Consider the following 23670-nt stretch of genomic DNA (forward strand, 5'->3'; position numbering starts at 1 on the left):
GGGGTACAGAAAAAGAGGGGAAAGGCATTACATGTATGTATTTTAAATTCTAGCTATTAAATATTAATGCAATAAATGCCACTAACATTTGAGTCCTTGAGGTCTATTAGCATGTGAAATATTTTTATAATATTCTGCCACTACTAATAGCTGGAATGTTTTTTTTGCCTTGGTGATACTCCTCCCACCTCCCCCAAAAATGATGTATAGGTGCCCGTAAGATCCTTCACGAATTGATCTTCAGCAGTTTTTTTATGGAGATGGAATACAAAAAATTCTTTGCTATGGAATTTGTGAAGGTAATTGCTCTTTATAAATAGATATCAACAAATAGAAATAGAAAACCATTTTTGTAAGTGAAATAATGGAAACAAAGGGGATAATTATGAAGCAAGAATTTAATTTTATAGTTCATTTCTCTGTCAAAAAGTTCATTTATTTTCACGTTTGGTAGTATGGAAACAGTAGTCTGAGAGAGGAGATAGGTGGAAAATGACCTATTGTTTGCCTAGAAAAAGCAGTAGGAAGTTATCACATTCATGAATACATTTATCTTTCCTAATCATTTGTTAGTAAAATTATAACAAGAGCAGTGACTAGCTGAAAGGCATAGCAGGGAAAAGGAACAGATATACATGCTAAAAGGAGGCAGATATCTGATGGGCAAGAGTATACTTAACTATTTGAGGCTAGAATATAAAGATAAATCTTATAGCTTTTTAATATTGTTTTATTGATCTATTGTATATCCCTTATATTGTTATAGTTTTTGTCTCTCTCTCTCTCAAGTTAGACTAGTAAGAACATGTACTTCTTTAACCTTCTGCTTTGCCTTATACAGAGGTATCCAGTAAATACTTGTTAGTTTACTCTGATTTTGAGTGGCAGGAAATTCTGTAAAACTTAGGACAGAGGTAGACCCAGGATGGAATTGGAAGCAGAGAGTGAAATAATGATTGTCATAGGCAAATGATACTATGGGATAAGATACCTGCACTTCCTGGATTTTATAAGTAGATTGTTAAAAGCAACTAAGACATTTGGTTTCTTTAAAGGTGATGACAACTCAAATTCTCAACTCTATTCTTCTAAAACTCATGAGAGAGAGAATATTGGACCATATCTGTGATCTGAAATGAAGTTTTTTCCTTATACAACAGCAGTTCTCCCTCCTTATATGATGTTTTTCTGTATACCATGGTTACCTCAAACTTTGTATGAATTCTAATGGTTGAAATTAAATATGTAGGTCAGGGATCTAACACTGTGCTTACATATAATAGATGCTTGATGCATGACTGGATGTATTATTATTTTTGTTCTCCCAAGATATCAGGATTGATTTTCATACTGGTATGCACCAGTATGTATAAGAAGTTATGTACAGCCAGCATCCATTCTGTTTAAGGCTGGGTTGAATCTGATGGTTGGTTTTCTGGGTCATATCAGCTTTTAAATACTTTCAATATAGTCCCTGCCCTATTCCATTGGGGTAAAATCTGCTAAAGATTGCCCCAGATTCTGTTTGAGAAAGTATATACTACACCTTTGCAGTCCTCTGTGATTTTTACGTGTGTGTGTGTGTGTGTGTGTGTGTGTCTGTTTGTTGTGTTTTTTAAAAATAGTTCTCAGTATCCAACTATGCTAGTTTGGGTAGCTGAATTCATATTCAGTCTTTTGTTATTCTCTTTCTAGTAAATTTTTGTTGACCATAGTATCTCCCCTTAATAAATAGGAGTTATAATACTTGCCATCTTATACATAGGAACAAATATAGCAGCTGTTAAAATTGGGATTTTAAAAGTTTTCAGTACTTATTTATAATTGCTTCTCCACTTATTGTTTTATCTTCCAGTATTATAAGCAGCTACAGAAAGACTATATCAGTGATGATCATGACAGAAGTATCTCTATAACTGCACTCTCAGTTCAGATGTTTACTGTTCCTACTTTGGTATGTATTAATTAGTCTTGGCAATCTTTCTAAGTAATATTTATTTTATTATTTAAGAATTTTAGTTAGTGTTGACTTGAATTAAAACAATTTCTGAGTCACTGTGCTGGTCTAATTACACGTGGAAAATTGAATAATGCTTCAGTGGTATCTGCACGTGAAAATGCTTTAATGATACCCAAGGGCTAGGTAATTTGTGGAGTGGGAGTGATGGCACTACCTTGGTCCAAAAGTGCTTATTCCTGCAGGTGAAACCTAGGGATGGTTTCTCAGTGTCTAGAGTAACTTAGGAACAGTGCCTTTTTAATACCAAAAATTTTTTTGTGTGCTATTCTCTTGTTCTTTAGGTTTTTTTTTTTTTTAATCATTGTTGTTAGGGTGGGGGAATAGAGTAAGATAAAACAAAACAGGAGGAGAGTATAACTGTTGAGCATTTGCATGAGATGGAGCTGCATAGGCCTGGGAGGAGGAGGGTGGAGGATTCTGCTTCCTTTTTATCCTGCTACTTTTCCTGTTTCTTCTGGAAAGTTCCTACTTTCTCTTTTCAAAGGCCAGAGAAAAGAATGGGGAAGAGAAATTGGATTGCGATTAAGGGGGAGATGTCAGAATAGAAAATATATATGACAGAAGCCTGAAGTATATCTGTTTGTTCTACTTTGCTCACTGTGTGATTAACAGTGGTAAGCGTTCATGTAAATGAATGTTACACAGGTACTGTGTAACCTGTGTAATGGGCTTGGTGTGTTCAGACAGGTGTTTTCTAGTTGCTGAGGAGTAGGGAATTTTTACTTTTAGAAAATAATTTCTCAGAAATTGCTATCCTGTGAGACTAAGGAGTGTGTTTGATGCTCAACAAACATTTATTCAAAATGATTTACCAACCAAATGAATAAATAAGTAAAGTCCATACTATAATGAGTTAATACTAAAGACAATATTTTTCACATGTTCTGCAGGCTCGACATCTTATTGAAGAGCAAAATGTTATCTCTGTCATCACTGAAACTCTGCTGGAAGTTTTGCCTGAGTACTTGGATAGGAACAATAAATTCAACTTCCAGGGTTATAGCCAGGACAAATTGGGAAGAGTATATGCAGTAATATGTGATCTAAAGTAAGTTGTTCGAGTAAAAAGGTGAGGGTACCTGTTAAACACAGTTGTGTTTATTCTGTTCTATATATAAACATCTGATCCTTTTGGTTATCTTGGAATCTTTATAATGATGGCAAGGACAAAGAACTGTTACTGTGATGTCAATAAATGTTTTAAGTGAAGGCTTCTTATAGACTTAAAATCAGGTCAGTAAAGAAGGTACTGAGGAAGGGCCTCTCACAGGAACTTAGGGTCTCTTGGGGTCACCAAATGAATCTCCATTATGGTCACCATGCCTTCCACTCACTTCCACTCATGTATTTTGGTTCTTTCCCTCTTGCATAGTCTCTTTGTGCTTAGTTTCAGATGATCTTGTTGATGTGAATTTTTTAAACTCCCTTTTACATACATATGACCAAGTATTCATCAGGGGTTTCTTAAGTTTTTCTCCCTGAAGAAATGGAGTTTCCTTTTAAAGTAAAGTTGGAATCATATGATAGGTCACATTTGGGATCATTGGACCTAAAAGGAAATAAATTTCTAATTTTTTAAGAAATAGATGGTGACTACTATAAGGATTATGCTGTGTAAAGTATTCAATAAATCATAAACTTAATTATTTTAAGAATATATTAAGACAAAATATGTTTCATTTAGTTCACTATTAAAAAAAGAGCTCTAAGATATATATGATTACTTATTTTAGTCCCTACGTGAATAAAATCATTCTAATTTTGTCCACTTCTTCTAGTGACCATGTAAAGTATAGAGAGTTGGAAACAAGTTTCTAAACCAACCTAGAAATAGTTTACTCTAGTTAGAAAAATACATTTGACAGATTTCTGGAACTATGCATTGGATCCTTGATATTACTCAGAAAAATGTTTCCAGACCCTTTCAAATTCTGCAATTTCTAAACATGATTATGACATGTAATTCTTTCTTTAAAGTTCAGTAAATCGTTATGTTATCATATCTTCAGTACAAGTTGAGATGGTGATGAGTTCAGTAGTGAATTACCATTTAGACAGTGTGATTCACAAATTATGCATAATTTACAATATGCAAAACAAACAAAAAATATACAAAAACTCCAAATGGCAGTACTTAAAGTTTAGTGTTAAATCAGTGTACTTATCATTCCTTTGGTCTACTGTATAGGAAAAATCTCTTTCTGTGGTTCTCATTACTCTGAAGTATTCTTATAACAGAGTTATTTTTCTATCCAGAGAAGTGCATAATCACATCATTGTTTTGTCTTATTTTATTTTGTGGATCTCTGACTATAATTATTCTATGTGGTAAATAATTTAGAGGTAATGCATCCCTAGATACTTACCCCTATGGTAAAACTTCAGGGTCCCTGGTTGGGAAGGTAATTTTAAAGTTTTCCCACTCATCTGATGCTCACAACTGCTCTCCTACATCCTTACATAAGTAGAGATATCTCTAATGACAAGGAGAAGGGAAAATTAATGTCTTTTGAGGACCTGATTAGCAGATACTGTGTTAGACTTCTCATGTAATTCACTCTCACAAGGGTCCTGTGTTATTTATTAGTAACTGCTATGTGCTAAGAAGCTTTACTTATTTTACTTCATTTTATTCTTGCAACATTCTCATAAGGTAGGTGATATCTTTATTTGTAGATTATAATTATTTGCCTAAGGTCACAAAACTAGTAAGTGGCAGAATTTGGATTTGAGCCTAGCATTATTTATCTGTAATACTCATGTTCCTTTCACTACATTATGTAGCTTCACAGACTACATAAACAACAACAAAGCCTTCTCTGAAACCTGGCCTAAAACACCAATCAGATATACCCTTCATTTAACAAATAATTACTGAGCCCCATTTCTCAGTCTCTCATTGTAGAAATTTTGTAGTCATTCTTATTATTTCCCCATATACTTACTCATTCACCACTTCTTCCTGAAGCCCTGCTTATTTTTAAATCAGTTAGAAATAACCACAAATACTTAATGCCTTTTAACTGTTTCTAGAATAAAGTACAGATTCTTCCAGAATTTGTAGCTCTTCATAGTCTCACTTTATATACTACTTATCTGACTGTACCTCAGCATGAAATAAGTTTATTGGTCCTAGCAGAAGCTCTGTTCAGCCTGCCTCAGGAAATTTTCATTCTCTCAAAGCAGTGCATTCTAACCCTTGAGTAGCCCCTTCCAACTTTTAGAAAGTTTATTTTATATTGAAATCTGCCTTTTTGTAGCTTTCATTATGTGGCTCTAGCTCACCCTTTGTCCATTCAGAGCAACTCAGTGCTCATTTAACTTGACGTATTTGAAGACAGCAGGCATATCTGACAACTCTTTTTTATGTTAAGTTGCATCATTTTCTTTAAATATACCCATTTCATATTTAAAATTCCTTCTACATTATTGTCCTTCGCTACTGAAGCTGTTTTAGTTGACTGTATACCACTTAAGGTATATGCCAAGAAATGAACACAGTACTCTGAGGTCTGTGTAGTAGAAGGAAGGGATTATTACCTCTCTCATTCTAAATAAATACACCTGTATTAATTTAGTTTCATTTGTCACTCACTCTGTGGAAGGTATCTGTTGGGATATTATGGAAATGAAACTTAGAAAAGAGATGCAGTTGAACCTTGGTTCTGTTAAGTGAATATTGTCCTTTTATTACTCTAACTTGTTCCTTCCTTTTTCTGAAAAGTATAGCATACTCTCAATGCAAGTCACCCTCTTCCTCTCCTACTCTGTCCCACCCTCTCCTTCCACTGCTTTTACCACCTATTTTTATCTGCAGACTGCTTTTCTTTTCCTTTCCTTCCTTACTCTTTCCTTTCTTCCTATCTCTTACATCTTCTTTACTTCCTAGGTCTCCTACAGGGGTCAGGCATGAACTATGTGAAACTAGAAATGTAAATTTTCTTCTCTAGATCAGTGCTTCTCAAATATTAATATGAATGCAAATCTTTATGGGAGCTTGTTAAAATGTAGATTATTACTCAGTAGATTCTGCATTTCTAAAGATTCAGTTGATGCTGATGCTTCTGGTTTGTGAACCAACCTTTTGAGTAGCAGTGCTCTAGAAAACAGCCAAACTTTGATGCCATTTGTTCATTGTGGTAGAGTTTAAACTTTAGTCTTTTTTACTTTAAAAGAAAGATTTAGAATGTAATTAGTATATTTCAAAGTTTTCTTTGATAAAGTCCTGATGATTGTTTTTTTGGGGGGTTTTTTTTTGCGGTACGCGGGCCTCTCACTGTTGTGGCCTCTCCCGTTGCGGAGCACAGGCTCCAGACGCGCAGGCTCAGTGGCCATGGCTCACGGGCCCAGCAGCTCTGCGGCATGTGGTATCCTCCCGGACCGGGGCACGAACCCGTGTCCCCTGCATCAGCAGGCAGACACTCATGCACTGCGCCACCAGGGAAGCCCCTGATGATTGTATTTTAACTTTCAACATATTGATGGATATTTAAAGAAAGGGAAAATTAAACCACAATCCTTACTATCTTTATGAATAAAACTAATTTTTCCTCCATCTTTTTGCCATGTCTTTTATGTTCAGCATTACTTCCTTTGTGCCCTTTTTTTGGGAGCTTAACATTAGATTACAGTGTCCAGTATACATATCTGTTTTCCCATCTGCACTTTGAACCTCAAGGGTAGGGTGTCTGGTTCATGTTTATGTTCCTGATACCTGGTGTGTAATAGGAATTGATTTGGGTTGACTGAGTGCAAAATAATTTTTAATAATTGTTAATGATTCCTTCCTGAGAAGTTATTTTGTGATAAACCATGTTCCCACTGGATATGAAAACAGCCATTGTCTTTACAGCCAAAAGAAGTAGTGGTCTTGTAAATTATAGGCTAAAATGGGTCTGTTTATCTTATGAAACAAATACATTCTGATATGTAAGCCATGATGACATAGGTGCTTATATCCTTCTTCTGGGTTCTGGGTGAAGAAAGCCTGGAGGTAGGAAGTCTGTTCCAAATTTCCTGACCCACCAGCAGTAGTATATCTATGGTACTGAAATCAGGTAGCAGGAATGAATGGCTCTGGGAACCAGTGCAGAATAGTCACACAAAGTTGTACAAATCTTTAGTCATTACATACTGAGCAGCAGTAACAAAGGTATTGAATCCTCAGGCCAAACTACTATAATTCTCATGACTGTATGCTTTAGGGGAAAATGTGTGTCATTTTAATGCACAAAAATATTTTATAAGTTACAAAATATTCTGAAATAGTTTGCACAACCAGCATACATCATGCACATGTAGTTTTGACATGCATTTTGAGGCTGAAGGGATTTCAACTGGTCCTTTGGGTGAAGGGTATGAACAGTTCTAGAAAATTTGTACTGTGGTTGTCCAGCTGTGACAGGCTAGATTCACTTAATCAGACTAACTTTTTTTTTTTTTTTTTTTTTTTTTTTTTTTTTTCCCCCCCCTTCCCCCAGACTAACTTTTGAGTGGAGAAGTCAGGCTTAGCTTTGACATCTGCCTCTCATAGGTAGAGCATTCACATTTTGCTGATGTAATTCTAGCACTGCCTAGAGTTGTAAGAAATTAGAATTCATAATTTTGATGAATCAGCATTATCTATAGCCCTGAGAACCTTAAAATTATCCCAAAATAGGAAAGTGAAATGTTTCTTCGTCTCTTGAAATGATAGGTATATCCTCATCAGCAAGCCCGCAGTGTGGACGGAAAGATTAAGAATGCAGTTCCTTGAAGGCTTTAGATCTTTTTTGAAGATTCTTACCTGTATGCAGGTATGATAGTTCTTCTGTACATCAGTAAGATAAATTTATTTTAAAAAACTTAACCCCAATCTTTAATGTTTTGTTTTGTTTTGAGCAAATTATGTTTTTTATTTGAGAAAGGATAAATATAGCAAAATAGAAGTAAAATTTAAACACTGCCTCACTGATTCTGCTTTAATAGATCTTTCTGAATAGCTTAGTTAACTGCAGTTGTTACTATTAATGTTTATTTATGCTTACCATGTGATAACTATAGTAAGCACTTTCATGCATTCTTTCTTTTGAGCTTCATAGCAATCTTATGAGGTAGTTACTATTATTATCCCCCTTTTACGTATAAGGGAATCATAGCTTAGAAATAATTTGACCAGGGTCATACAGCTAGAAAAGTGACAGAGTTATGATTTGAACCCGTGCGTTCTGACCTAGTGTAACAGCTATGTTAAAAAACTACACATACATGAATATAAATCCTGATGATCTTATATTTTGCCAGTGGAAGAGCAAAGAAAGAGGGCCCATATGTATATGTTAACCACTCTTTTCTTGTAGGGAATGGAAGAAATCAGAAGACAGGTTGGGCAACACATAGAAGTGGATCCTGACTGGGAGGCTGCCATTGCTATACAGATGCAATTGAAGAACATTTTACTAATGTTCCAAGAGTGGTGCGCTTGTGATGTAAGTAAAATTTGTTAGAAGGATCTGTGCCTTTTTAAGTGTTCTGATTGTTATTAATAGTATAGTTTTATGTTGCAACTTCCTTGATGTAAAGTTTTATTGCTTAAATAGTTTCTTACATGTTTGAATTATCTTATTAAATTTGTAGTTTTTTACACTTAATTAGAAAATGTGCTCCATGGCATTCCATTTACCTTTGGGAATAGTGGAGTTTAAAAAATACAGCACACACTAATCAATTAATAAATTAATTATTGATAAATTTATTTCCTTGGACATGAATATTAATAATAAAATTAGGACTAGACTTTTAACTATTCCAACAGTGGAGGGGTGTAGATATTTATTCAATCAAGAGCCTTGTTATGTGAGTTAAACCATTAAGAAAATTAATTTTAGTTATTTATTTTTTAATTAATTTATTTATTTTTGGCTGCATTGGGTCTTCGTTGCTGTGTACAGGCTTTCTCTAGTTGCGGCGAGCGGGGGCTACTCTTCGTTGCAGTGTGCGGGCTTCTCATTGCAGTGGCTTCTCTTGTTGCAGAGCACAGGCTCTAGGTGCGTGGGCTTCAGTAGTTGTGGCATGCAGGCTCAGTAGTTGTGGCCCTCAGGGTCTAGAGCTCAGGCTCAGTAGTTGTGGCGCTTGGGCTTAGTTGCACCACAGCATGTGAGATCTTCCTGGAGCAGGGCTCGAACCCATGTCCCCTTCATTGGCAGGCAGATTCTTTTTTTAAATAAATTTATTTATTTATTTTTGGCTGTGTTGGGTCTTCGTTTCTGTGCGAGGGCTTTCTCTAGTTGCGGCAAGCGGGGGCCACTCTTCATCGCTGTGCGCGGGCCTCTCACTGTCGCGGCCTCTCTTGTTGCAGAGGACAGGCTCCAGACGCGCAGGCTCAGTAGTTGTGGCTCACGGGCCCAGTTGCTCCGCGGCATGTGGGATCTTCCCAGACCAAGGCTTGAACCCATGTTCCCTGCATTGGCAGGCAGACTCTCAACCACTGCGCCACCAGGGAAGCCTCTAGCAGGCAGATTTTTAACGACTGTGCCACCAGGGAAGTCCAAGCAAATTAATTTTAAAATATAGAACTAATGTTTTTCCTTAAGCAATAATTTTATTTATTTTAAAAAATATTTATTTTATTTTTGGCTGCATTGGGTTTTAGTTGCGGCACATGGGATCTTCGTTGTGGCATGTGGGATCCTCTGCTGTGGCATGCGTCCTCCTCTTTGCAGTGTGTGGTCTTCTCTAGTTGTGGCCTGCATGCTCAGTAGTTGCAGCATGCGGGCTTAGTTGCCCCATGGCATGTGGGATCTTAGTTCACCAACCAGGGATTGAACCCATGTCCCCTGCATTGGAAGGCTGATTCTTAACCACTGGACCTCCAGCGAAGTCCCCTCCTTAAGCAATAATTTTAGACCATAATGCTCTTTAAACACGTAATCCTACTCCAGACTCCCTTTGGAGAAGATGACCTCATTTATTTCTGTTCTGAAAAAATTAACATTATCTAAGTCAAATTCTTTCATCTTCTCCAGTTTCTCTGTACATCTCACTATAGTCAATTCATTGAGTTTCTATATATATCTTCACTATTGGTCTCTTTCATTTAACTCTTTCTAAAAGTGATGTCTCTACCTAGGCTCTTGGTCCCAACCTATATTTCTTCTTCCTGGAGTTTGCTTCCTCAGTTGTCTCCTCTGGTATTTCCCACTCTTTCATTCATCTGCCTGTAAACACACAGGACTCTCCTATTCTTAAGAACAATGAGAATAAAAGCCCCCTTACTTGTCATTGCTACCTCATGAACTGTATTTTATCTCTCTCTTTTCCTCATCTGCTCCACCACCAGCATTGGTTATGGGTTCAGAGTGGCGGTCACGCTCACAGACACAATAGACTTTAATCTAGCACAGCAGCTGTATAGAACAATAAGGACAGGAAATATTGTCCAGCAACTACCACAGCACATATTTTTTGGCTCCCCTCATCTTTATGAAGGGCATGCTTAATTGTTGGAGACGAGGTCACAGAGTGTGGTGTTCATGGTGACATCTGCAAAACCTCCTGAAGTCATCTACATTTACTGTCGCCACTCTTTAGCTTCTAAAACTTCTTTAGAGCCAGGCTTCTGCCCTTACCAATTGATAGGAACTGCTTTTAGAAAAACTTTCAAAGGATCTATTCAGTAACCAAATTCAGAGGTCTTTTCTAAGTCCCCCATCTTCCTTAAATGTCTGTAACATTGTATTCTTTTGAGAACCTTAATCGTTTTGAAACTCCTTCCCTCTGATTTTCACAAACTTACTTATCCTAATATTTCTCTTATTGATTACCCATTTTCAATCAATGATAGCCTTTTTTCCACTCACTTCCTTCTGCCTACTAAATAAGACATTCCCCAATGTTTTCTTTTTCTTACAGATCTTTTATTTCTACCACCCCAATTAAAACTTCGTAAGATAACTTGCCCAAACTATAGAATCACTTCTGTTTGTGTGCTACACATTACTGCTTGGATCTTACATTTGCATTTCAAACTCAGAGTATATTAAATTGATTTGTCATCATTTCATTCTACTTCCAGCTTGCATTTTTTCTTCTTGACTCCCTTATTCTGTTCATGACACCATGATTCATACATTCATCCATACAGCAAATCTGAGAGCCACTGTGTTCTGTGTGTTAGATGTTAACAGACTTTTGAGGGGGGGAGAAAGTTTTATGTTCATGTAAGATCGGGAAATGCTAGGTTGAACAAAATCAAACATGATTTTTTAAGCCACTGAACTTCTCAAACCCTTTGATCAATCAGCGTTCTCGGACTTCCCTGGTGGCTCAGTGGTTAAGAATCCACCTGCCAGTGCAGGGGACACGGGTTCAAGCCCTGGTCTGGGAAGATCCCACATGCCGTGGAGAACTAAGCCCGTGTGCCACAACTACTGAGCCTGCGTGCTGCAACTACTGAAGCCCATGTGCCTAGAGCCCGTGCTCTGCAACAAGATAAGCCACTGCAATGAGAAGCCTGCGCATGTCAATGAAGAGTAGCCCCCGCTCGCCACAGCTAGAGAAAGCCCTCACGCAGCAACGAAGAACCAACACAGCAAAAACTAACTAAATAAATTTATTTAAAGAAAAAAAAATTAATGTGCTCATTTCTAAGAGAGATATTCCCAAAATTTATTTAACTATAGAATTCCTTTTTTCAAGATAAAATCAGTGAGAAATACTCTTAAAAAGTGACCTTTGACTCATTTCCCTGCCATACTCACCCAGATTTGAGTCTTCCTTATCCTAAATTTATTTTATAATCCTAACTTATTTCCTATGGGTTTATTCTTTTTTGCCCTGACTGCCCCCACCCTAGTTTGAATCCCTTATCACCTTACACTTAACTTAGTAATAAACTTTCTATTGGTTTCCTTGTCTCCTAACACTACTGTCTCCAATCTGTTACCTTCAGTGACACCCACTAATTCTTCTTGAAGCAATATGTTGACTACATTATTACACTTCAGACAGTATCAGTATATTCAACTTTACATGGCAACGCAAGGCATATTTCCAGTTTAATTGCTCATTAATTCTGTCCATAAACCCTTTGATTTATCTAGTTTTTATTCCTTTCCATTGCCCGAACAGGAGTTATTACTTCCCCTTATTTCTCTTTGTTTATTCTGTATCTGTGCTTACAGTGCTACCATCTCTCCATCTTCCCGCCATACTTAAATTCTGCATATTCTTTCAAACCCCACTCAAAAGCTTTTTAAAAAAATTTATTTATTTATTTATTTTTGGCTATGTTGGGTCTTTGTTGCTGCACGCAGGCTTTCTCTAGTTCCAGCGAGTGGTGGCTACTCTTTGTTGCAGTGCACGGGCTTCTCATTGCAGTGGCTTCTCTTGTTGCAGAGCACAGGCTCTAGGCACGTGGGCTTCAGCAGTTGTGGCACGTGGGCTCAGTAGTTGTGGCTTGTGGGCTGTAGAGCGCAGCCTCAGTATGTGGCACACGGGCTTAGTTGCTCCATGGCATGTGGGATCTTCCTGCACGAGGGCTTGAACCTGTGTCCCCTGCATTGGCAGGTGGATTCTTAACCACTGTGCCACCAGGGAAGCCCCTCAAAAGCTACTTTTGCAAACAAGTATTCCCAGTTGTTTGTGATTCTTTTTTTTTTTTTTGCCCTATTAAGATTATTAGTTTATACCATTTACGTGGCTTACAATTTTTTAGTTTGATTGTGTGTGTATGTGCGTCTGTCTGACTGTCATAATATTTCCTACAGGTTTGCAGATCCTGTTGATGTAGCTCTAGTAACACATCAAACAATTTTGTGCTTGTATTTAGTAAATATATACTGAATGATGTAATAAAGTAGATAACTTGTCAATTTATTTGCATTTTTATTTTCCTTTTAGGAGGAACTATTACTGGTGGCTTATAAAGAATGTCATAAAGCTGTGATGAGGTGCAGTACAAGTTTCAAATCTAGTAGCAAAACAGTAGTACAATTGTGTGGTCATACTTTGGAAACTAAATCCTACAGAGTATCTGAAGATCTTGTAAGCATACATCTGCCAATCTCTAGGACTCTTGCTGGTGAGTGTTTATTTGGTTTTTGTATGTTTCTATTAGCTTTGTTTTCTAGATATTCATATTAGAATCAGTACTATTTTTGTTCTCAGTATGCACAGACATACTCGGATCAGATACTGCAGTTAAAAGCTGTCACTATCCTTCAAAGAGCTGTGACCAGAACGTCTAAGGGTGCTACCTGGGCTTTTTGTTATCTTGGTCAACTAATGGATCCTTATACTATATACTTAAGGACTAACTTGGTAATTTATCGCCTAACCAGATGTAAATGTAGGAAAATCTTGTTGCTGTTTTTTCACCCTCTTCTCTTCCTGATTGCACCAGTGTGTTCACTGTGTCACTGTTCCTTTTACCACTAAAAGAAAGAAATCATAGATTTTCTTTAATCATCCTTTGATTTGTATTTCTATGTAAATCGACCATGTCAGTGTCTTTTTCTTTTAACAACTTTGTATAAGTGTACATAATTATATTTTTAATTGTGGTAAAATATATATAACATAAAATTTACCATTTTAATCATTTTTTAAGTATATAGTTCAGTGACATTAAGTACATTCACATTGTTGTACAGCCATCACCACCATCCATATCCAGAATTCTTTCCATCTTCCCAATCTGAAATTTGTGCCCATTTAAAATAACTCCTCATTCTCTGCTCCCTACAGTCTCTGATTTTCTGGCTCTATGACTTGACTACTCTAGGTACCTCATATAAGTGAAATCATGCTCATATCCTTTTATAACTGGATTATTTCACTTAGCATAATGTCCTCAGAGTTCATCCATGTTGTAGTATATGTCAGATTTCCTTCATTTTTAAGGTTGAATAATATTCCATAGTATGTATATACCACGTTTTGTTTATTCATCCTCCAGTAGATGCTTGGGTTGCTTACATCTTTTGGCTATTGTCGAATAATGTTGCCATGAACACAGGTGTCCAAATATGCACTTGAGTGCTTGTTTTCAATTCTTGAGGTATATACCCATAAAGTGGAATTGCTGGATCATAAGATAATTCTGCTTTTTAATTTTTTGAGGAACCACCATACTGTTTTCCATAGCAGCTGCACCATCTTACATTCTCAGAAGCAGAGCACAAGGATTCCAATTTCTTTACATCCTCATCAACACTTGTTATTTTTTGTTTTTTAAATAGCCATCCTAATGAGTGTGAAGTGGTATCTCCTTGTGGTTTTGATTTGCATTTCCTTAATAATTAGTGATACTGACCATCTTTTCCTGTGCTTACTGGCCATATGTATATCTTCTTTGGAGAAAGGTCTGTTCAAGTCCTTTGTCTATTTTTTAATCAGATTTTGTTGTTGAGTTATTGGAGTTCTTTGTATATTCTGGATATTAACTGCTTATCAGATACATGGTTTGCAGATATTTTCTCCCATTCTGTGAGTTGCCTTTTCACTCTGTTGATAGTGTCCTTTGATGCACAAAAGTTTTTAACTTGGTGTAGTCTCATTTATTTTCCCTTTGGTTGCCTGTACTTTTGGTGTCATATCCAAGAAATTATGGCCAAATCCAATGTTATGAAGCCTTTTCCCTATGTTATTTTCTAAGAGTTTTATGGTTTTAGCTCCTGTGTTCAGATCTTTGATTCATTTTTAGTTAATTTTTGTATATGGTATAATTGACATGATTTTATGTCACTTCTATTTTTATAAAAAGAAATACCAAGATTCGTTTTTATTTGTTTTTATTTTACTGAAGTATAGTTGATTTACGTGTTGTGTTTAATTTCTGCTGTATAGTAAAATGACTCAGCTATATGTATATATACATTCTTTTTCATATTCTTTACCATTATGGTTTACCACAGGATAGTGAATACAGTTCCCTGTGCTATACAGTAGGACTGTGTTGTTTATAAGTTTTTATTTCTTTTGATGCTTGGTTAAGAGGAGAATAATTTCTTAAGAGGTAGAATATTATTTTTATATAATTTATAAGCACACCTTGTACAATGTAGGATATTAAATATGTTAGTAAAACTGTGTTTCAAAATTAGAAATCAAATGTTTGCATTCTGAGATGTCATTTCTAAACTCAATAAACGTATGTTTAAATCTCACAAGTTTTCAAACTTGATGAGTTAACTAGGAAACAAATCAGCTGGGTTTATTGCTTTCTCATTTTTCTCTCTTTTTTTTTAACCTTTAGGTCTTCATGTGCGTTTAAGCAGGCTGGGTGCTATTTCAAGACTGCATGAATTTGTGCCTTTTGTAAGTGACTCTATTAAATGTTGATTTGCTTATATTCTATTTCTAAATACCTCTTTTTTAAAAAATTATTTATTTATTTATTTTTGGCTGTGTTGGGTCTTCGTTGCTGCATGTGGGCTTTCTCTAGTTGTGGCGAGCGGGGGCTACTCTTCGTTGCAGTGCGTGCGCTTCTCATTGCGGTGGCTTCTCTTGTTGCGGAGCATGGGCTCTAGGTGCATGGGCTTAGTTGCTCCACGGCATGTGGGATCTTCCCGGACCGGGGCTCGAACCGGTGTTCCCTGCATTGGCAGGCAGATTCTTAACCACTGCGCCACCAGGGAAGTCCCCTCTAAATACCTCTTGGTTAAGTGGGAAGAAAAAGAACATTTTGAAATCATGGGGACTTGGAGTCATCTACTTCAAGCCCTCAGTTTTACAGATGAGAAAACTGAGCAATGTATAGTGGTGTAACATCCAAGCCCTCTGGGAAATGATGGAATTGATCTCACTCTGTTTCAGGAGGATTTTCAAGTAGAGGTACTAGTGGAATATCCTTTGCGTTGTCTGGTATTGGTTGCCCAGGTTGTTGCTGAGATGTGGCGAAGAAATGGGCTGTCTCTCATTAGCCAGGTATGGCAAGGCCTATTGTTCACACTATGAATGTGTTCATTTTCTGCTTGTTTTTTCCTTTATATGTTTTACTTTGTGTCCCTGGATTTTGCTGAGTATTTGTTTTGTGTTCTCTTATATAAACTCAGAAATGAAAGTTCTAGTGGCCATATAGACATTTATCCTTTAATACTGTTAAGTGGGTAGATTAGGTGAAAGCCAGTAGTACCAGGAACCATCCCACCAATATATGTCTTTTCTGAAGATTACTTGGGAACATGTAATCTTCCCACCACCAGTCTTAATGGAAGGGCATTGTTTCCTTCTGTTGTAGAGCAAATAAGGAGAAGTGCTTTTCCTAAGTGGTGGGGAAACAGGGCTTGTAAAGATACCACTTGGGAGAAAAATAGTGTTATAATTGATTGTAGAAATTGGTTTACTTTATTGAAGTGGGCATTTTAAACTTAACGGAAATAAATTCTTTTGTTACGCATGTTGAGAGTAATAACTAGTATAGAGCATTTTTAACTCTGAATGATTTTCATGCCGTATTTTCTCACTTCATCCTCACAAATCCCTTAAAATGATTTGTAGATTTACAGCTTATTTTTTGCCACAAAGGAGTTCTTGGGGTTTCTAGTTTAGAGAAAATTTTAAGAATTCTTTTTGAAATAAAATGATTCTTTTAGCTTCTGTTCTCCTTTTTATTTTATAGGTGTTTTATTACCAAGATGTTAAGTGCAGAGAAGAAATGTATGATAAAGATATCATTATGCTTCAGGTACCTATTTAAATTACCTCTGATATTTGTGTTAACCTTCCTTCCTAGGTTCCTTATAATAAGCAAAGATATTGTAACTATTGTTAACTTCACTTAAATTTTTCTCACTGTTGAAATGAATATAGTATCATAGAAGCAGAAGGGACTACTGCATTATCTTCTGCAGATTTCCTTATAGTTTTTTCTCACAGTCCTACTGGAGACAAAATGTTTCTCCATTTAATACATGAGAACTATGGTACTTGATTTCTTTCACAGATTGGTGCATCTTTAATGGATCCCAACAAATTCTTATTACTGGTACTTCAGAGGTATGAACTTGCTGATGCTTTTAACAAGACCATATCCACAAAAGACCAGGTAAGTGACAGAAACTGATAAGTAAATTAATTCCAAAGGAAATATTATTTTAAAAATTTTAATCATATTTAAGATTTTTATTTATTTATGTATATCTCCAAAAATCAGGCACATACGTAAAACATACATATACACACATATATTCTTTTTACTCTATAAAAATTAGAATATAATTGGCCCTCCATATCCATGGATACATAATCCCAACTGTACTAGCCATTTTATATAAGGGACTTGAGCATCTGTAGATTTTGGTATCTGCAGGGGTCCTAGAACCAGTCCCCTGCAGATACTGAGTGATGACTGTGTATAGATTAACAAAAAGGAGAAGAAAAATCACATGAAACTCTGCCTCCTAGAAATGATCACTTTTAAAGTTTTGGTGTCTTTTTTTTTTTTTTTAACATCTTTATTGGGGTATAATTGCTTTTTTTTTAAACATCTTTATTGGGGTATAATTGCTTAATTGTGTGTTAGTTTCTGCTTTATAACAAAGTGAATCAGTTATACATATAAATATGTTCCCATATCTCTTCCCTCTTGCGTCTCCCTCCCTCCCACCCTCCCTATCCCACCCCTCCATGCGGTCACAAAGCACCCAGCTGATCTCCCTGTGCTATGCGGCTGCTTCCCACTAGCTATCTACCTTACGTTTGGTAGTGTATATATGTCCATGCCTCTCTCTCGCTTTCTCACAGCTTACCCTTCCCCCTCCCCATATTCTCAAGTCCGTTCTCTAGTAGGTCTGTGTCTTTATTCCTGTCTTACCCCTAGGTTCTTCATGACATTTTTTTTCTCTTAAATTCCATATATATATATTAGCATACGGTATTTGTCTTTCTCTTTCTGACTTACTTCACTCTGTATGACAGACTCTAGGTCTATCCACCTCATTACAAACAGCTCAATTTCGTTTTTTTTTATGGCTGAGTAATATTCCATTGTATATATGGGCCACATCTTCTTTATCCATTCATCTGATGATGGACACTTAGGTTGTTTCCATTTCCAGGCTATTGTAAATAGAGCTGCAATGAACATTTTGGTACATGACTCTTTTTGAATTATGGTTTTCTCAGGGTATATGCCCAGTAGTGGGATTGCTGGGTCATATGGTAGTTCTATTTGTAGTTTTATAAGGAACCTCCATACTGTTCTCAACAGTGGCTGTACCAATTCACATTCCCACCAGCAGTGCAAGAGTGTTCCCTTTTCTCCACACCCTCTCCAGCATTTATTATTTCTAGATTTTTTGATGATGGCCATTCTGACTGGTGTGAGATAATATCTCATTGTAGTTTTGATTTGCATTTCTCTAATGATTAATGATGTTGAGCATTCTTTCATGTGTTTGTTGGCATTCTGTATATCTTCTTTGTAGAAATGTCTATTTAGGTCTTCTGCCCATTTTTGGATTGGGTTGTTTGTTTTTTTGTTATTGAGCTGTATGAGCTGCTTGTAAATTTTGGAAATTAATCCTTTGTCAGTTGCTTCATTTGCAAATATTTTCTCCCATTCTGAGGGTTGTTTTTTCATCTTGTTTATGGTTTCCTTTGCTGTGCAAAAGCTTTCAAGTTTCATTAGGTCCCATTTTTTTTTTTTTGATTTTATTTCCATTTCTCTAGGAGGTGGGTCAAGAAAGAATCTTGCTGTGATTTATGTCATAGAGTGTTCTGCCTGTGTTTTCCTCCAAGAGTTTGATAGTGTCTGGCCTTACATTTAGGTCTTTAATCCATTTTGAGTTTATTTTTATGTATGGTGTTAGGGAGTGTTCTAATTTCATTCTTTTACATGTACCTGTCCAGTTTTCCCAGCACCACTTATTGAAGAGGCTGTCCTTTCTCCACTGTACATTCCTGCCTCCTTTATCAAAGATAAGGTGACCATATGTGTGTGGGTTTATCTCTGGGCTTTCTATACTGTTTCATTGATCTATTTTTTTTTGTTTTTGTGCCAGTACCATACTGTCTTGATTACTGTAGCTTTGTAGTATAGTCTGAAGTCAGGGAGCCTGATTCCTCCAGCTCCGTTTTTCGTTCTCAAGATTGCTTTGGCTATTCGGGGTCTTTTGTGTTTCCATACAAATTGCGAATTTTTTTGTTCTAGTTCTGTGAAAAATGCCAGTGGTAGTTTGATAGGGATTGCATTGAATCTGTAGATTGCTTTGGGTAGTAGAGTCATTTTCACAATGTTGATTCTTCCAATCCAAGAACATGGTATATCTCTCCATCTGTTTGTATCATCTTTCATTTCTTTCATCCGTGTTTTATAATTTTATGCATACAGGTCTTTTGTCTCCTTAGGTAGGTTTATTCATAGATATTTTATTCTTTTTGTTGCAATGGTAAATGGGAGTGTTTTCTTGATTTCACTTTCAGATTTTTCATCATTAGTATATAGGAATGCCAGAGATTTCTGTGCATTAATTTTGTATCCTGCTACTTTACCAAATTCATTGATTAGCTCTAGTAGTTTTCTGGTAGCATCTTTAGGGCTCTCTATATATAGTATCATGTCATCTGCAAACAGTGACAGCTTTACTTCTTCTTTTCCAATTTGGATTCCTTGTATTTCCTTTTCTTCTCTGATTGCTGTGGCTAAAACTTCCAAAACTATGTTGAGTAAGACTGGTGAGAGTGGGCAACCTTGTCTTGTTCCTGATCTTAGTGGAAATGCTTTCAGTTTTTCACCATTGAGGATGATGTTGGCTGTGGGTTTGTCATATATGGCCTTTATTATGTTGAGGGTAGTTCCCTCTATGCCTACTTTCTGCAGGGTTTTTATCATAAATGGGTGTTGAATTTTGTCAAAAGCTTTCTCTGCATCTATTGAGATGATCATATGGTTTTTCTCCTTCAATTTGTTAATATGGTTTATCACATTGATTGATTTGTGTATATTGAAGAATCCTTGCATTCCTGGAATAAACCCCACTTGATCATGGTGTATGATCCTTTTAATGAGTTGTTGGATTCTGTTTGCTAGTATTTTGTTTAGGATTTTTGCATCTATGTTCATCAGTGATATTGGCCTGTAGTTTTCTTTCTTTGTGACACCCTTGTCTGGTTTTGGTATCAAGATGATGGTGGCCTTGTAGAATGAATTTGGGAGTGTTCCTCCCTCTGCTATATTTTGGAAGAGTTTGAGAAGGATAGGTGTTAGGTCTTCTCTAAATGTTTGATAGAATTCGCCTGTGAAGCCATCTGGTCCTGGGCTTTTGTTTGTTGGAAGATTTTTAATCACAGTTTCAATTTCAGTGCTTGTGATTGGTCTGTTCATATTTTCTCTTTCTTCCTGATTCAGTCTTGGCAGGTTGTGCATTTCTAAGAATTGGTCCGTTTCTTCCAGGTTGTCCATTGTATTGGCATAGAGTTGCTTGTAGTCATCTCTCATGATCTTTTGTATTTCTGCAGTGTCAGTTGTTACTTCTCCTTTTTCATTTCTAATTCTGTTGATTTGAGTCTTCTCCGTTTTTTTCTTGATGAGTCTGGCTAATGGGTTATCAATTTTGTTTATCTTCTCAAAGAACCAGCTTTTAGTTTTATTGATGTTTGCTATCTTTTTTCATTTATTTCTGATCTGATTTTTATGATATCTTTCCTTCTGCTAACTTTGGGGTTTTTTTGTTCTTCTTTCTCTAATTGCTTGAGGTGCAAGGTTAGGTTGTTTATTCGTGATGTTTCCTGTTTCTTAAGGTAGGATTGTATTGCTATAAACTTCCCTCTTTGAACTGCTTTTGCTGCCTCCCATAGGTTTTGGGTCGTCGTGTCTCCATTGTCATTTGTTTCTAGGTATTTTTTAATTTCCTCTTTGATTTCTTCAGTGATCACTTCGTTAGTAAGCAGTGTATTGTTTAGCCTCCATGTGTTTGTATTTTTTACAGTTCTTTTCCTGTAATTGATATCTAGTCTCATGGCGTTGTGGTCGGAAAAGATACTTGATACAATTTCAATTTTCTTAAATTTACCAAGGCTTGATTTGTGACCCAAGATATGATCTATCCTGGAGAATGTTCCATGAGCACTTGAGAAAAATGTGTATTCTGTTGTTTTTGGATGGAGTGTCCTATAAATATCAATTAAGTCCATCTTTTTTAATGTATCATTTAAAGCTTGTGTTTCCTTATTTATTTTCATTTTGGATGATCTGTCCATTGGTGAAAGTGGGGTGTTAAAGTCCCCTACTATGAATATGTTACTATCGATTTCCCCTTTTATGGCTGTTAGTATTTGCCTTATGTATTGAGGTGCTCCTATGTTGGGTGCATAAATATTTACAATTGTTGTATCTTCTTCTTGGGTCGATCCCTTGATCATTATGTAGTGTCCTTCTTTGTCTCTTCTAATAGTCTTTATTTTAAAGTCTATTTTGTCTGATATGAGAATTGCTACTCCAGCTTTCTTTTGGTTTCCATTTGCATGGAATATCTTTTTCCATCCCTTCACTTTCAGTCTGTATGTGTCTCTAGGTCTGAAGTGGGTCTCTAGTAGACAGCATATATCTGGGTCTTGTTTGTGTATCCATTTAGCCAATCTGTGTCTTTTAGTGGGAGCATTTAGTCCATTTACATTTAAGGTAATTATCGATATGTATGTTCCTATTCCCATTTTCTTAATTGTTTTGGGTTTGTTATTGTAGGTCTTTTCCTTCTCTTGTGTTTCTTGCCTAGAGAATTTCCTTTAGCATTTGTTGTAAAGCTGGTTTGGTGGTGCTGAACTCTCTCAGTTTTTGCTTGTCTGTAAAGGTTTTCTTCATCAAATCTGAATGAGATCCTTGCTGGGTAGAGTAATCTTGGTTGCAGGTTTTTCTTCTTTATCACTTTAAATATGTCCTGCCAGTCCATTCTGGCTTGCAGAGTTTCTGCTAAAAGATCAGCTGTTAACCTTATGGGGATTCCCTTGTGTGTTATTTGTTGTTTTTCCTTTGCTGCTTTTAATATGCTTTCTTTGTATTTAATTTTTGACAGTTTGATTAATATGTGTCTTGGCGTATTTCTCCTTGGATTTATCCAGTATGGGACTCTCTGTGCTTCCTGGACTTGAATAACTATTTCCTTTCCCATATTAGGGAAGTTTTCAACTATAATCTCTTCAAATATTTTCTCAGTCCCTTTCTTTTTCTCTTCTTCTTCTGGAACCCCTATAATTCGAATGTTGGTGCGTTTAATGTTGTCCCAGAGGTCTCTGAGACTGTCCTCAGTTCTTTTCATTCTTTTTTCTTTATTCTGCTCTGCAGTAGTTATTTCCACTATTTTATCTTCCAGGTCACTTATCTGTTCTTCTGCCTCAGTTATTCTGCTATTGATCCCATCTAGAGTGTTTTTCATTTCATTTATTGTGTTGTTCATCATTGCTTGTTTCATCTTTAGTTCTTCTAGGTCGTTGTTAAATGTTTCTTGCATTTTGTCTCTTCTATTTCCAAGATTTTGGATCATCTTTAGTATCATTATGCTGAATTCTTTTGCAGGTAGACTGCCTATTTCCTCTTCATTTGTTAGGTTTGGTGGGTTTTTATCTTGCTCCTTCATCTGCGGTGTGTTTTTCTGTCTTCTCATTTTGCTTTTCTTACTGTGTTTTGTTTATCTTACTGTCTCCTTTTTGCAGGCTGCAGGTTCGTAGTTCCTGTTGTTTTTGGTGTCTGTCCCCAGTGGCTAAGGTTGGTTCAGTGGGTTGTGTAGGCTTCCTGGTGGAGGGGACTAGTGCCTATGTTCTGGTGGGTGAGGCTGGATCTTGTGTCTCTAGTGGGCAGGTCCACACCTATGGTGTGTTTTGGGGTGTCTGTGGACTTATTATGATTTTAGGCAGCCTCTCTGCTAATGGGTGGGGTTGTGTTCCTGTATTGCTAGTTGTTTGCCATAGGGTGTCCAGCACTGTAGCTTGCTGGTCATTGAGTGACGCTGGGTGCTGGCGTTGAGATGGAAATCTCTGGGAGATTTTTGCCGTTTGATATTATGTGGAGCTGGGAGGTCTCTTGTTGACCAGTGTCCTGAAGTTGGCTCTCCCACCTCAGAGGCAGAGCCCTGACTCCTGGGTGAAGCACCAAGAGCCTTTCATCCACATGGCTCAAAACAAAAGGGAGAAAAAGTAGAGAGAAAGAATTAGTAGAAGTAGGAAGGAAGGAATGAAGGAAGAAAGAAGGAAAGAAAGAAAGGAGGGAAGGAGGGAGGGACGGTGGGAGGAAGGAAGGAAGGAGGGAAGGAAGGGGAAAAGAAAGAAAGCAAAAGTAAAATACAATAAGGTTATTAAATTAAAAATAATTATTGGGGCTTCCCTGGTGGCGCAGTGGTTGAGAGTCCGCCTGCCGATGCAGGGGACGCGGGTTCGTGCCCCGGGCTGAGAAGATCCCACATGCCGCGGAGCGGCTGGGCCCGTGAGCCATGGCTGCTGAGCCTGCGCGTCCACAGCCTGTGCTCCGCAGTGGGAGAGGCCACGACAGTGAGAGGCCCACATACCCCAAAAAAAAAAAAAAAAAAAAAAAAAAAAAAAATAATTATTAAGTTAAAAAACAGACAGATAGAACCTTAGGACAAATGGTGGAAGCAAAGCTATATAGACAATATCTCATACAGAAGCATACACTTACACACTCACAAAAAGAGGAAAAGGGGAAAAAATCATAAATCTTG

General features: G+C 36.8%; 1 protein-coding gene across 5 annotated transcripts in view; it reads left to right on the forward strand.

The window, feature by feature from the left end:
• UBR1 (ubiquitin protein ligase E3 component n-recognin 1) overlaps nucleotides 1-23670 on the forward strand; it is a 184606-nt gene that overhangs the window by 93027 nt on the left and 67909 nt on the right. For all 5 annotated transcript variants that reach the window (XM_032622213.1, XM_032622215.1, XM_032622214.1 and 2 more), the window contains 10 exons: nucleotides 211-299; nucleotides 1856-1954; nucleotides 2911-3068; nucleotides 7716-7815; nucleotides 8359-8487; nucleotides 12899-13079; nucleotides 15255-15316; nucleotides 15815-15925; nucleotides 16620-16685; nucleotides 16944-17045. In XM_032622213.1, coding sequence (XP_032478104.1) covers nucleotides 211-299; nucleotides 1856-1954; nucleotides 2911-3068; nucleotides 7716-7815; nucleotides 8359-8487; nucleotides 12899-13079; nucleotides 15255-15316; nucleotides 15815-15925; nucleotides 16620-16685; nucleotides 16944-17045 — 1097 coding nt within the window. The remainder of the gene's footprint in view (nucleotides 1-210; nucleotides 300-1855; nucleotides 1955-2910; nucleotides 3069-7715; nucleotides 7816-8358; nucleotides 8488-12898; nucleotides 13080-15254; nucleotides 15317-15814; nucleotides 15926-16619; nucleotides 16686-16943; nucleotides 17046-23670) is intronic.

The sequence above is a fragment of the Phocoena sinus genome, chromosome 2 (assembly GCF_008692025.1).
Source record: "Phocoena sinus isolate mPhoSin1 chromosome 2, mPhoSin1.pri, whole genome shotgun sequence".
Taxonomy (NCBI): domain Eukaryota; kingdom Metazoa; phylum Chordata; class Mammalia; order Artiodactyla; family Phocoenidae; genus Phocoena; species Phocoena sinus.